The sequence below is a fragment of the Ranitomeya imitator genome, chromosome 1 (genome assembly GCF_032444005.1).
Source record: "Ranitomeya imitator isolate aRanImi1 chromosome 1, aRanImi1.pri, whole genome shotgun sequence".
NCBI lineage: Eukaryota > Metazoa > Chordata > Amphibia > Anura > Dendrobatidae > Ranitomeya > Ranitomeya imitator.
The window spans coordinates 982,109,534-982,125,325 of record NC_091282.1 but is presented as its reverse complement, the minus strand read 5'-3'; the positions used below and the strand labels follow the sequence as shown (position 1 = coordinate 982,125,325).

The window sequence follows — 15,792 nt, the reverse complement described above, 5'->3', positions numbered from 1 at the left end:
AAAGGAGTCCTATTGGATTTTCCGATTGAAAACCTTATATCCCGATGGCCTCAACGAAACAGTGGAAAATGTATAGAGATTCGCAATGGAGAGGGGAGGAGGTTGGAGAGGGAGAAGAGGTAAATGAAAGATGAAGGGGAAAAGGGAGAGAAGAAGAGAGAAAAAGGAGGAAAGACAAAAAAAAAAAGTGTATATATGTATGTATATGCGTATCGGTATATGTATATTTTTTCCCTTCTGAATTCTGCTAAAATGCTATTTAATTGTTTTATAAATATTTGTGGAAAGGATTACAGGATCCACTGTGTAATTTTGCAGTTTATAATATGCTTCGCATATTTATTAATTTATTCATTCATTTATTTTATTTTTATTGTTTACTTTTTTTTTTTATTTTTTTTTTCTCCTTACCTAACTTTAAATATTTTTAAAGTTTGCTAAGACGATATGTAATTTAATTGTTTTTTAAATACTTTTTGAAAGGATTTACTGTGTAACTTTACAATTTATAATATGTCTTGTATATTTATTTACATATATATATTTTTTTTTATTATTATTATACCATTATAACATTTGATTCATCAGGATTGGTTTAAGATTACACTGACTCACTTGGGGTGAAGTGTTAATCCCAATTAATTCAGGCACACCCCTGCTATGTGTTAGGAGTCACCAGTCTATAAAGATAACTTTCTTTTAAAACAATTTGAAAAGCACATATAATACCTGATGAAGGCCGTTGTGGGCTGAAACGCGTTGTTTTGTTCTTATTAAAGTGTCCTAATAAATTTGGTACTGAGCAAATTATCTCAACCTTCAAACTATCCTTGTCTTCCGGAAGCGCCAAGAAAATAATTTTTTTTTCTCTAACCACTGAAAAAACTGGTGTAACTGATCAAGGTTTGTAGGTTGTCTTGCTCGCACCTGCCTTTTCAACTTTGCCCAGAAATTTTTAATAGGATTGAGATCAGGGCTTTGTGATGGCCAATCCAAAACATTGACTTTGTTATCCTTAAGCCACTTTATTACCATTTTGGCAGTATGTTTTGGGTCATTGTCCTTTTGGAAGACCCATTTCCACCAAAGCTTTGACCCTCTGGCTGATGTCTTGAGATGTTGCTTCAGTATTGCCACAGAAGCTTCTTTTCTCATTATGTCATCTATTTTGTGAAGAGCACCTACCCTCCTGCAGCAAACAACCCCGCAACATGATGTTGCCACCCCCGTGTTTCACAGTTGCGAATGTGTTCTTAGGCTTCCAAGCTTCTCCCTTTTTCCTCCAAACGTAACAATGGTCACTCATTATGCCTTTAAAGTTGAATTTTAGTTTCATGAGACCACAGGACATGTCTCCAAAAATTCAGGTCTTTGTTCCTATGTGCATTTGCAAACATTAATCTGGCCTTTTTATGTTTCTTTTGGAGTAATGGCTTCTTCCCAACAGAGTGGCCATTCAGCCCATGTTGATACATTACTCGATTCACTGTGGATATTGACACAATCTTACCAGCTTCCACCATCATCTTTACAAGGTTTTTTGCTTTTGTCCTTGGGTTGATATGCACATGTCGGACCAAAGCACGTTCATCTCTGGGACACAGAACCCGTCTCCTTCCAGATCATTATGATAGCAGGACATTACTGTCTTATTTGTACTTGCGCATAATTGTTTGTACAGATGAATGAGGGACCTTCAGGTATCTTGAAAGTGTACCCAAGGATGAGCCACACTTGCGCAAGTCCACAATTCTCTTCCTGATATCTTGACTTATTTCTTGAGACTTTCCCATTATGCTACACAAAGAAACAGTGTATTTCAGGCATGCATTAAAATACATCCACAGGTGTGTCTGTAATTATCTCACATGTTTGCAAAAAAACTTTCAGAAGCTTCCATACACGTGATATCATCATATGGGCAGTCCAGAAGTGTTTAAAGGCATAGTAAACTTAATGTATGTAAACTTTTGACTTTGCAGTAAGTAATAAAACTGCCTTAAAACATTCTCTAAACAGGAAAGGTTTATTCTGATTTCATGTTAGATATTGAGAAAAACATGTAAATGTGTCTTTTTAAATAGTGGAAGTAAACTTCTGGTTTCAACTGTATTTGCATTTTGATCAATGGACCCGAATCGACTGTCTATCCAAAGGACACAAGAATCAGCCAACTGATTAAAATTCTCATGACCCTTGCATGGCCCTACTGATCTGTGTGTACACCGCCTGTATATTCCTGTGCACACTATGGAGATACCCATAGCCAAATATGTTGCGGTGACCTTGACATTACTAAGTCTGTGTTTGCGATAAATTTGTAAAGAGCCGGAAACAATCTTAGGAGACCGCAGAGTGTTATACATGTCTGTCCAAGACAATTGGAGTACATGTGATTCACCGCAAATCGAATTTTTGAAAAAAAATTGCTTACATTTTTCTTTTAAATAATTTTAGTGTATATTTTAACAATCATATCTTCTTTTCCAGTTAAACCTATTTTCCCAATCGAATGCCAAGGTTTTTAAGACACATAGTGTCAACAGTATTCAGAGTCCAACACGCTATCAAGTAAGTGGTTCCTCATAATTCTATATGCATACATTATCAATAAGAAAAATCCATTGATCAAGTAATAGGTGGATTTCCAAACTGGTTATCAAGGGGCTGCAGTACTGGTTCAGCACTTTGTCTGTGCATAATCTAAGTATGGGGCCGGCTGTGAAGCAGGGTGACTACTAGCCTTGCTGTGCAAGAAAAATGTGAAAATTTGGAAGGGGGCACAATGCTAAATCAGTGCTGTATCCCTGTTCTTCTAATGTGGAGAGGTTCCCAGAGGTCGGCCACGATTATAAAGTATTGGTGTACCACAGAGATGAACTATCCTGCAAATATTATCTGCTCGTATATGCAAAGTTAAATGATTTTACACAAAAAACTTTCAGAAATTCCTTCACACCAGTGATGTTATACAAGACAGCACTGACTGTATGTCACTTTTCTAGAGATTCATGTTTTGTATCACTTTCTCTGACAGCATATAATGAAAAGACTTATAAAAAGATATGTGCTGAGAGCCCAAGTGGACAAAGAAAACGATGAAGTGAATGAAGGTATGAGCAATAATCATGTAGCTTTACTTTTACCACCTCTACTTGCCATATTGACCGTCCAAAATATTTTTTTGCTTATTTATGCATTTAATGACTTATCAAGCTGTTTGGCTCCCAATTAGAGGTACTGCAAAAAATGATTATCCAACCTGATACTTTTTTGTTCAAAAATGCTGATATAGACAAAACTATCAGTAAATTATTAGAATGAAGGAAGACTTTAGACAATACTTGTACATCTACAATATTCAATGAACACCTAAGACAGAATTCTACTCACCATTTTTCAGGACATACATTAAGCACAATACAATGTATTACATTTAAATGAATGCAAACAACAGTCAATAGGTACTTTTTATCTATTGGTGACAATAGTGACCAAGATGGTGACATTTGGTACTGGTGACATCTTTTCATGACCAAAATGCTCTCACAACTCAGTCTTATATAGGCCTTTGGCCACCATTTTTATAAATTGTAAAGGACCATAAAATGGTTAAAAAAAAGAAAAAATACTTAATACTGAACTTACCTCTCAGCTCTTCGGCCCATCCGCTCCTCACCATCACCAGTCCAGTTTTCATCTCATCTTCTAAAGCAATGAAATTCCCATGTCTCTCACACTGAGCCAGGACTTCTGGCTCTAATCAGGACGGTTCTACGTATGCACATGCAATGTCACATGTTTTTTTCCCAATATTTAAGAAAAATATTAATTTTGTATTTTACATGTTTTCTTTGTCCCCCTAAGGGACTTGAAAGTATGATCACTTATAGTATATAGATTAATACTTTGGTATTGCAGTATATGGTAAAATTAGTGATCTCCTAAGAAGCCCACCCAGAAATGGGGCTTCGTTGGAGCCCCAAGATGGCAGCATCCAGGGGTCTACAGTAGACCCTCGAACTGACGTGTTAACCCATTGGCACCCTGCAAATGCTTCATGGAGGAGCAATGCAACATCTAAATGATAGCATTGATCACTACTGTTAGTCCACCAGCACCCTTTGCAGGAGGTAGAAGTATGAGCCATGTCAGGAAGGGGTTAAAGGGAACCTGTCACCCCCAAAATCGATGGTTAGGTAAGCTCACCGTCATCAGGGGCTTATCTACAGCATTCTGTAATGCTGTAGATAAGCCGCCGATGTTACCTGAAAGAGGAGAAAAAGACGTTAGATTATACTCACCCCGGGGCGGTCCCGCTGCGGTCTGGTCAAATGGGTGTCTCAGGTCCGCTTCGACCCCTCCAATCTTCATTCCATGACGTCCTCTTCTGGCCTTAACGCCGCGGCTCCGGCGCAGGCGTACTTTGTCTGCCTTGTTGAGGGCAGAGGAAAGTACTGCAGTGCGCAGGCCCCGGAAAGGTCAGAGAGGCCCGGCGCCTGCGCACTGCAATACTCTGCTCTGCCCTCAACAGGGCAGACAAAGTACGCCTGCACCGGAGCCACGGCATGAAGACCAAAAGAGGACATCATGGAATGAAGATGGGAGGCGCCGGAGCGGACCTGAGACAACCATTTGACCAGACCGCACTGGGACCGCCCCTGGGTGAGTATAATCTAACCTCTTTTTCTCCTCTTTCAGGTTACATCGGGGGCTTATCTACAGGATTACAGAATGCTGGAGATAAGCCCCTGATTACGGTGAACTTACCTCACCATCGATTTTGGGGGTGACAGGTTCCCTTTAACTTAAAAATGTAGTTTAAGTAATAGGTCATTTTCTGATGATACATTGCCTTCCAATACTTGAAATAAAAAGTTATCCTAGGGATGTCACAGAAAACCAATGAGTTTCTATAAAATAAGGGATAGCGAATGATAATAAGGATGTGGCTACCACTCTAAGAAAAAAAAATTGTGTATACAGTGCATGGCACAATGTCTACAAATGGGTTATAAGCAGAGAATTGTTACTCTTGAAGCATAAAGATAATAGTAACTACAGTAAGATTAGTCCTTTATCCATACCATCTTAGACTTTTGTAGGGGTAGTGAATATACTTGATAGTTTCTACTTATCTTCAGCTTCCTTCTTAAATAAATCATTTAAAGGGGTTGTATCATCCTGCCACAAAGAGGACAACTTGCAACTGCGCTGAGAGAGGGACTTTCATGCGGGCAGACTGAGGACTGAGCACCTGTAAGCTGTGGGATAACACTGCAGAGTCCATACTAGCAGGACTGCTCCTATCCAAGTCTGAAACTATCCTAGTGCACTCTTTGGATGACTTCTGTGGCTGAGTAGGGATGGCTCTAGAATGGGGATGAGATTCAACTACTCATAGAGTGTCTTGAAAAAGTATTCATAAACTGTGAACTTTTCCACATTTTATCATGTTACACTCACAAACTTTCATGATTTTAATTAGATTTTATTTGATATATCAACACAAAGTGGCACAGATACTCAAAGGGATATAGGTCTCGACTGTTACTGGGCCATTCACATACATGGATTTGCTTTGATTTAAATCATTCCATTGTAGCTCTGGCTCAAGTCTTTTGCAGCTTCTAACTGGTGTTCCTTCAAGGTTGCCCCATATTCATATTTTTCCTTCCATTTTCCCATCAACTCTGACCAGCTTCCCTGTCCCTGTTGAAGAGAAGCATCCCCACAGCATGATACTGCCACCATGTTTGATGGTGGGAATGGTGTTTTCAGGCTGATGTGCAGTGTTAGTTTTCTGCCACATATAGAATTTAGAATTTTTCCACTTGTAAGCTGTGGCTTTTTGCAAACTGCAATGACTTTCTTCTTGCCACTCTTCAATAAAAGCCAAATTTGTGGAGTATACTGCTAATAGTTTTCATGTGGACAGATTCTCCCACCTGAGCTGTAGATCTCTGCAGCTTCTTGAGAGAGACCATATGCCTCTTGACTGCTTCTCTACTTAGTGCTTTCCTTTCTTGGGATGTCCTTTTAGGTGGACTGCATGGCTATGTCTTGGTAGGTTTGCAGTTGTGCCATACTCCTTTCATTTTTGAATGATGGATTGAAAAATGCTCCATGAATGTTCAGAGCTTGGGCTAATTTAATTACTCTTTTCCACAGCTTTATTCCCGACCTGTCTGGTGTGTTCCTTGGTGTTCATGATACTGCTTGATCCCTAATGTTCTCAAACAAATCTCTGAGGCCTTCGAGAAAAGCTGTAGTTATACTGAGAATAAATTACATGCAGATTGACTCTATTTACTAATTAAGTGATTTCTGGAGGTTATTTGTAACTCAAGATTTTATTTAGTGGTTTCAGACTACAGGGGCTAAATACAAATGCGCATCACAATTTTCAGATTTATATTTTTAATATACCGTATATACTCGAGTATAAGCCGAGATTTTCAGCCCAAATTTTTGGGCTGAAAGTGCCCCTCTCGGCTTATACTCGAGTCAATGTGGGTGGCAGGGTCGGCGGGTGAGGGGGTGAGGGCGCTGAGGTATACTTACCTAGTCCCAGCGATCCTCGCGCTGTCCCTGCCGTCCCACGGGCTTCTGTGCTGCAGCTTCTTCCCCTCTTCAGCGGTCACCTGGGACCGCTCATTAGAGATATGAATAAGCGGCTCCACCTCCCATAGGGGCGGAGCCGCCTATTCATTCCTCTAATCAGCGGTGCCGGTGACCGCTGACAGGAAGAGCTGCGGCACCGAAGACCAGGCAGAGGGACAGCGCGAGGATCGCCAGGACTAGGTAAGCATAGCATATTCACCTGTCCTCGTTCCAGCCGCAGGGCGCCGCTCCATCTTCCCGGCCGGCGCCTCCATCTTCCCGGCGTCTGCGCTCTGACTGTTCAGGCAGAGGGCGCGATGACGCATACAGTGTGCGCGGCGCCCTCTGCCTGATCAGTCAGAGCAGAGACGCCGGGAAGATGGAGGCGCCGGAACCAGACGCCGGGAGCTGCAATCAAGGGAGGTGAGTATGTGGTTTGTTTTTTTATTGCAGCAGCGGCGGCAGAGATTTCTATGGGGCACAATGAACGGTGCAGAGCACCGTATATGGCACAGCAATGGGGCACAATGAACGGTGCAAAGCACCGTATATGGCACAGCAATGGGGCACAATGAACGGTGCAGAGCCCCGTATATGGCACAGCAATGGGGCACAATGAACGGTGCAGAGCACTGTATATGGGCACAGATATGGGGCACAATGAACGGTGCAGAGCACCGTATATGGCACAGCAATGGGGCACAATGAACGGAGCAGAGCACTGTATATGGGCACAGATATGGGGCACAATGAACGGTGCAGAGCACTGTATATGGCACAGCAATGGGGCACAATGAACGGTGCAGAGCACTGTATATGGCACAGCAATGGGGCACAATGAACGGTGCAGAGCACCGTATATGGCACAGCAATGGGGCACAATGAACGGTTCAGAGCACCGTATATGGCACAGCAATGGGGCACAATGAACGGTGCAGAGCACTGTATATGGCACAGCAATGGGGCACAATGAACGGTGCAGAGCACCGTATATGGCACAGCTATGGGGCACAATGAACGGTGCAGAGCACTATATGGGGCACAGCTATGGGGAAATAATGAACGGTGTAGAGCACTATATGGCACAGCTATGGGGAAATAATGATCTATTTTTATTTTTGAAATTCACCGGTAAATGCTGCATTTCCACCCTAGGCTTATACTCGAGTCAATAAGTTTTCCCAGTTTTTTGTGGCAAAATAAGGGGGGTCGGCTTATACTCGGGTCGGCTTATACTCGAGTATATACGGTAATTAGAAAACCATATATAATTTCCTTTACACTTCAAAAATGCTTGCTACCTTGCGTTGGTATATCCCTTAAAATCAAAATAAAATACATTTAAGTTTGTGGGTGTAACGTGAATAAATGTGGAAAAGTTCACAGAGTAGGAATACTTTTTCCAGGCACTGTACATAGCTATCATAACAAGCTCCATGTTTATGGGAATTTAATATGAGCAGTAAAGAATGTAGTGAATGTAGAGGAGAAGAAATCAAGCGATATCGGTAGTCTCAGTAATGACTTTCATGGATGATGTGTATATTACGCTGTCAGGAATAGAACTAAACATGACGTTAGCCTGGAGACAACCACTGTAGGTTAGTGAAGCCAGTGTGATGATAAATATAGAACTGGCCACCTACTAGCCAGCAGTGGACAACATCCAAGTGTCATCTCCAGGCAAAACTTACATGTGATATCATTGGAGCAGCAGTGATCTTCTAGCAAAACACTAATCAATCTAACTTGTCTCTTGGCCATTTCTGAACTTTCATTTACTAATGAGTTACAACAAGTCACATGCCACTGGGGTATTGCACTCATCTTCATAATCCAAGAATTTCAGAACAAACATTTAATAGGTCTCAACATGGTGCATTATAATATGAAGTTCTACTTACGCAAAGTTTAATCATGCAGTCCGATTGTATTTTATTCTTTGAAATCCCTGGTGTTTGTATACATAGGAGTCCAGTGGGCGGTCCTACTAGTGATTGATCACTATCTCTGCATGCAGTCATACAGGGAAGACTGTCAATCACTGAATAGGACCGCCCACTGGACTTTAATGTATACCAACACCAGATATTTCAACGAATGAAATTCAAGGCTCCCTGAAGCTTTTTTTTCCTTCTCTATAACATCCTGCCTGTAGCTCAGATGCCATGTTCAGCGTAACTTTTATTATACTCTAGCACCAGGGAATTTCAGGTGTTCACTCACTAAATAAAGGGAACATTGGGAAATTTAGATTTTTTTTTCCAGTCCAAACAAGGCTTGTCAGTATACAAAATGTTTGTGTCCATAGAACATGTATGGTGCATACGCAGGTACGAACTGGGGCGGAAATTCAGCCCTGGCATTTGAAATCACACAGTCCCATGTTGTCCTCGTCCCAAGCACCAGACGGGGGATATATTACCCTGGATGGAGGAAGGCAAGATGTACTACAAGACCAATATTTCGAATGATACCCATGGCATGCTGGGCTAAGTGACGGAGTCAACGAATTTGTGCTCCATCACAACTCTTAACAGTATGGGTGTCTTGAGAACACCGATTCTGCTAATAATGTAGCAGACAAGGCGGCCCACGACCAGACAGGCCCTTCTGGCATGTGTCAGAATTGCCAGATGGCCAGTCTGGCCCTGTGCATACGGCACTGAACAGAATGCTGCCACCGGGCAGATTGGAGGGTGACTGCAGGAGACCACCTATATATTACTGTTTATTGTTCTTACAGGTGAACTGAAGGAAATCAAACAAGATATTTCCAGTCTCCGCTACGAACTCTTAGAAGACAAATCACAAGCTACTGAAGAATTGTCAGCCTTGATTCATAAACTAAGTGAGAAGCTTAATCCCAGTATGTCAAGGTGTGAATGAGTCATGACTCCCGGAGATTTGTCAGCAGCAAGTACAATGGCAATAAACTATTAAAGCATCCAATACTTGAAGAGAAAATAAGTCTGATTTATAGCACACAATTAACTAGTTGTCATTCAAATGTAATTTTAGTAAATGTACCTCGGTGTGACAACTGCTCTATGAGTACCGGAGGACCATGGTCATGTCATGATGGTTCCAATCAATTGACTTGGTTAATAATCAAATATGGCAACACTCAGTATGACAAGGACATGTGGGTTTTGCCGATGTGTTCATTTGTGGCATTAAACGTTTGATGGTCAGACTAAGGGAATGTGCACACTGAGCTTTTTTCTCAGTTTGTGGAGCTGAAACAGGACATAAACTCTCCAAATCATCCCCCTTAGAAATCTAAACTCCTTAAAAACTTGCCTGCTTAGTTTCTGCTCTAAATAGTCTAGGTGTGCACATGCATTAAAGAGGCACAATATGGTGGGGATTTTAGGGTTGGAAAACCTGGGGAGAAAGGAAAAGACAAGCAGGTTAAGGGTCAGTCAATGCAGGAGAGCTGTTGAGAGCATGATACACGCTGTGAATGGGCCCAATAAATGTGCTAATTTATTAATTCTTAATTAATTAGTTGATAGATATCAATAATGATTATGACAAAGTATGTTCTTTTCTTTTGTCACCATTTGCGCACGTCCTTAGAGCGGACACCCTTGGACTATAAAAACGTTGCCGCAGATGTTCTATTTAGCATTGTGCTATCTTTGAAGAGGAGACAATATTCTACATATCATACTATATTGTAGTAAAACCATCTTGATGGCACAGGCCATTTATTCCATAGTCAGTAGAGGCTTCGTCTTGATAGAATATTGACCCACAAAGCAGGTTAGCGCTCATCTATCATGAAACAGGTGGAACATCAAAAAAGGGAAGGGTACGACATGTCAATCGTGGGTTAAATAAGTGAAAGCTAGGACCACCCACAACAAAACCCCATGGACCACACCTAAAGGGGAGGTTACAGAATGAGACCAAGTTCACACAACTGTATTTTCCGTCTGGAAAAAATGTACATCGCACAATGCTGTTTAATTAACCTGTTCAGATGAGGGATTTTTCTTCACGGACCAAATTTGCTCATGAACAATCTCGTCGGATCTAATCTCTTCTGTATTTTGTAAGAGATTCACCAATTCACGTCCATGGGTACAAAATAAAACAGATCCTGTACGGATCAAACGTATAGAATCTGTTTTTTTTTTACAGATAAATTGCAATTTTTAACATATAAACCTGTATTTGGTCCAGTACATATTAATATCTGCTGATGTATAAAAATGGACGTCAGATGGACAACTGACATAAAAATTGTCTGTTTTTTCTGGATCAAAGTTTAATGATTTTTTTATATGCTCATGTAACCCTGGCCTCACTATGCGAAGGTTCAAGGCCATGTTCCCACGTAGCATAGTAAACATTGCTTTTTTGGTGGAAAATTTGTGTTCGTTTAGAAGATTAAGCAATTTCATGAAAACTCATGCCCACTGTGTGTTTAAAAACACTAATAAACTCTGTGGGGGGTTTATTGCAGAAATGCGATTGTAGCATTTTTACATTGAAAATTTTTTTTTAAAAGAAATGAATCAAATCTGCACCAAAAACATATCATAGCACAGGAAACACACACAAAAAAAGCAACAAAAATGCAATAAACAGTACAAATTGCTGTGGCACATTTTGGGTCAGACTCCGGTGGAAAACGTGCTGAAAAAACAACGTAAACAATTCAGCATTTCTGCGTGTGGAAATTTGGTTTTAGGCATACACAGACACACGCTTACAATTACTGCAGCCAAAGCACAATACATTTTCAGAAAAATCTTACATGTTCCATGTCGGTGTTGCCATGAATGTTATTGCAGAATTGCTGCAGACTAGTGATGAGCGAGTGTGCTCGGATGAGGTGTTATCCGAGCATGCTCGGGTGATAGCCGAGTGACTTCGGCGTGCTCGAAAAATATGTTCGAGTCCCCGCGGCTCTTCTACAGCCAGAACACATGCAGGGATTCCCTAACAACCAGGCAATTTCTGCATGTGTTTCGGTTGTCGAACATTATGCTCTGGATTTCCCTCTAGACAATCCACACGAAAAATGTGCAGGTCCAGTAATACAGTCAGCCTTCAATGGAGGAACGGACAGCAATGCACATTCAGTGACCGGCGGCAGACAGGTGGGGACAATATTCTATCACCCAGTGCCACCCGACCTATCCTGCCGGAATGGGGGGCTGCATATTTAGTCTAGTAGCACCCACTTGCCTGACCAGGGACACCTAAAAATGACTAACAAGGATCTCAGAGCTCCTCTCTCACGATGGCCGCACATTGGGAGCCATGATTACTATTCCTATCCCGTCACAGATAGAGTTTAGAATCACTAGAAATAAAGAAGGCCTAGTAAGGCTTCAGCTAATTGTGTTTATCACCTCAAGGTGAAGTAAATACTTCTTAGTCATATATCTCTGTCTTCTAAAATGGTGGGATTTAATTTAGTTCATAAATCAGTAGAGTCTGCTGCACATAATTGTACTGACTGGCCATTAATGCAAACAGCTGAAAAGAACAAACCGGGCACATATCACAAATGGGACATTAATTAAAGACTCATGGTAATATTGTTATCTGGGTCTAATTCATAAAGTAGCCATTAATACTGTAAATGGCGCCATGCTGCGGCTAACACACCACTCAGTATAAAGAATACATCCCTCATGGAATCATCAATGGGAAGATTTGCTTGAAACATCACCACGATGGGCCTCATTTAACAAGTGACTTAAAGAAGCATTCCTCCCATCAACATTGTTATCCTCTTAATATATTGCAGTCATCATTTTACACAGCACTGTAGACTTACAATTGCTGATTTTTCCTTTCTACCTTGATAATTCTTCTCTTTTCCATTAGGACTATGACATCACGGGATTAAAAACTGACTAGCTGAATCCTTCTAAGCTTTATGTAGAAACAGGAGATCAATTTTTCCTGCATGAGTTGTCTCTGCAGAAGTGCCTGACAAGAGGAGGAGGGAGCAGCTGGTCCAGGACTGGAGTTGAAGAGGGGAATGATTCATGAAGGGAAAAAGAGACATCACGTGAATAAAAACTGACTAGCCGAACGCTTCTAAGTTCTATGTAGAAACAGGAGGTCATAGACCTAATGGAAAAGAGAAGAATTAGCTGGGTAGAAAGGCAAAAAGAGCAATTGTAAGTACACATATAATATGATGGTGATTGCAATATATTAAAAAAATAAAAACTTTGATGGGAGGCAATGTAGCCCCCGATATAGTGAGCGTTGCCAGTGACGTCATGTCTACAGAGATCTGCCGGCTAGCACATGTGACCAGGCAGATATTTATCGATGTAACATTGCCGGTCCCACTTATCTCCCAATAAATAAGTGAATGATGCCCAATTAGACCTCTAATCTATATAAAATGCGTATAATATCTGTCATTCTTCCATTGTAACCCTGGATTCACTGGATGTGGCTGTGACCCTTTAATTATCATGATTGTAAAAAGTTATTTAAAAAAAAGTAGAAAATCGCACCAAATAGAATAACACAGCGGCAGTGTGTGAACTCTGCCCAAAACTCTACCAGCTATTGATAATGAGACGACAACATACAGGCGGCTCAGCACTGGGAAAGCAGGGTTCTTATTTCAGCAGCATACTCCTTATTGACATCTAGTGGGCACCATGAAAACTGCAGCACATAATATAAGACGCTGCTGATAGATGCCTAGAATACGTATGTTTACGTTCTCTGGCTGGCAAGAAGCTTTCCTAGGGCTGGTTTCACATTTGCGGATGAGGGCTTTGCGGAGGGCTGCGTAGTTCCTCCGTGAAGCCCCGCCCACTGCAGCACCTCTTCCTTCAGCTCCGCCTACGTCAGCATGCATCTTGCGTACCCTATCTTTAACATTGGGTACTCAGGCCATGCGGATATATGCGGATGCCTCCATTTTGACGCTGCGCCGACCTGCGTCGAACGCAACATGTTGCATGTTGTTGCGGTCGGCGCAGCGCCACAATGCAGCAAAGATGGATCACCTCGTCCTCACAAAATGAACTGCATATGCCGGTGCAGGGTGCTGTGACACTAATGCGCGTGCATACAGGCAAACTGATACATGCACACTCTGCGTGCAATATGCCGCCATTGATTATATGAATTAGGAGCTGCATTACAGCTATATATATAGACCAGGGACAATGACCTCTTCAGATGGGATCTTTGACACAGGCTAACCTCTCCTGGGCTTGCACCTATAAATTTAAAAGACAAGTAGGATTCAGTATATACTACTGTAACTGAAAGATCTGAGATACAGTGAGTATAAAGTCTTCACACTCCTGTTAAAATGCCAGGTTTCTGTCATGTAAAAATAATCATAACAATAAGAAAATTATTTCAGAACTTTTCCCCCCTTCAATGTTATCTGTAAATGTAATGTTTAGTTCCTGCGAACTCTTCCATCCCTTACATGTACGTAAAAAGAGCAGGTGATAGCTTTAGCAAAACCAAGCTATAAAATGTAATAAACTGTACAATGTCTCCATCTAGTGGTGAATCGTCAGCATAACAACTGTAAATAAATTGGTGAATAAATGTTTCCAATATTGAATATGTTTCAGTTCTCCAGGTTTCCAAAGACCTTATTCATAATGTGGAATCTTCAGAGACTCCAATCATGCCGTGCTTATGTTATCATTCACCCAGAACAAGATAAGCACTTTTTAATGAAAATATTTCTACATGTTGGAGAGAAACTCTCCGCTGCTCTGCTCGCAGAGTGTGGATATGATCTTATCTGGGAAAAGCGCTGATAAAACCAGTAATTGTGTGTTTCCTTACTATACTATCATCAATAACTGAATCTAGCTCCCCTGTACTGCTGAATGAAAATGTAATAACGTCAACGCCATGGAACACAAAGGACAGTTTAATGCCAGCAGTTATTTGCATTGAATGAGTTATGATTCAGAAGACAGCTTGAATATACAATATAACGCGCCATCACAGATAGAAATATTAACTAGAGCATGCTGTAATATAGATCTTTGATAAAGGAACATTGGACTTCAGAATTTTAGTAAAGACTTTCTATTTAATAATTTATCATACATGTAAACTGTATACAACCTTTGCTTTTAATAAGACAATATGAGTATTCAGCCAATCCAAGATATGTACAGCATATAGCAGCCATGTAAGACCAAGGGCAGATGGGAATGTGACGCAGGTCTCCTATTACATCCAGTCTGTCATGTTCCCGGCCAGTATCGGGTTTGGTGTATATATTACGCTGATGATGTACAGATAATTATGGCAATAATAAAAGAATTGTATATGAAAGTTTCATCTTGTCTTCTTTATTAAACGTGTCGGTTTATTAAACAATTCCCCAGAATTAGGGATATTATGAGGATTGTGGAGAGGAGACCCAGGTCGGATTGCATCATCTTCTCCAGGGTATGTTCACATGACTGTTTTTTCAGGAGGGTTTGAAGCAGGGTCCTCTAGCTCTACAGATTCCTATTAAATCACCTGACTCGCTCTGCATATACCCAGACTAGCTGTTCTCCTGAAGCACTCGGTTCAGGGAAGCTGACCAGACTGGATGTGTCTTGGAGCATAAAAGGGAGACCGGACATAATCTCTGTCTGAGAAGAGTCTGCACATGCCATGTGCAGAGAACCGCAAGTATCACTGGTGGCTGTGGACAATAGCAGTTTTGTTTCACCGAGCTGGGGCTAGCTCAGCCGTGTGTGAGTAGCCTGGGGAATTATGTTTACGAGTTTGGTTTTGTCCTGTGTAACCTGTGGAAGGCAGTAAAAAAATGCACGTGTTTGGATCAAAACTGCATTGCTTGTGTGAATGCTATCTAAGGCCACATTCCTATCGCCTACCAGATAGAGTGAAACTCTACAATTCGCACTCCATCTATCCTGCCTAAAAAGTAAGTGCATGTATGTGGTTATATAGTTTCCATATGTGCAATGTAAACATATATGTATATGATGTTTATGAGTAAATCTATTGTTTGTATACTGTGAACAGGTGCATGATGTATGTGCAGTGAACATGTATACAAGGTATGTGTATGTGTTTGTGTATGATATGTATGTAATGTGCATATGTGTCTATATAATGTGTGTATAATGTGTGTATATGTGTATACGATGTGTATAATGAGAATTTGTTGTACAGCATGCGTTTAAGGCTGGGTTCACATTT

General features: G+C 41.0%; 1 protein-coding gene across 1 annotated transcript in view; it reads left to right on the top strand.

The window, feature by feature from the left end:
• TRPC3 (transient receptor potential cation channel subfamily C member 3) overlaps positions 1–14,907 on the top strand; it is a 499,528-nt gene extending 484,621 nt beyond the window's left edge. Inside the window, exons 10-12 of the mRNA XM_069743890.1 lie at positions 2,491–2,571; positions 3,038–3,113; positions 9,350–14,907. Of these exons, the coding sequence (XP_069599991.1) occupies positions 2,491–2,571; positions 3,038–3,113; positions 9,350–9,492 (300 nt within the window). The 3' untranslated portion in view covers positions 9,493–14,907. The remainder of the gene's footprint in view (positions 1–2,490; positions 2,572–3,037; positions 3,114–9,349) is intronic.
• The last annotated feature ends 885 nt before the right edge of the window (positions 14,908–15,792 follow it).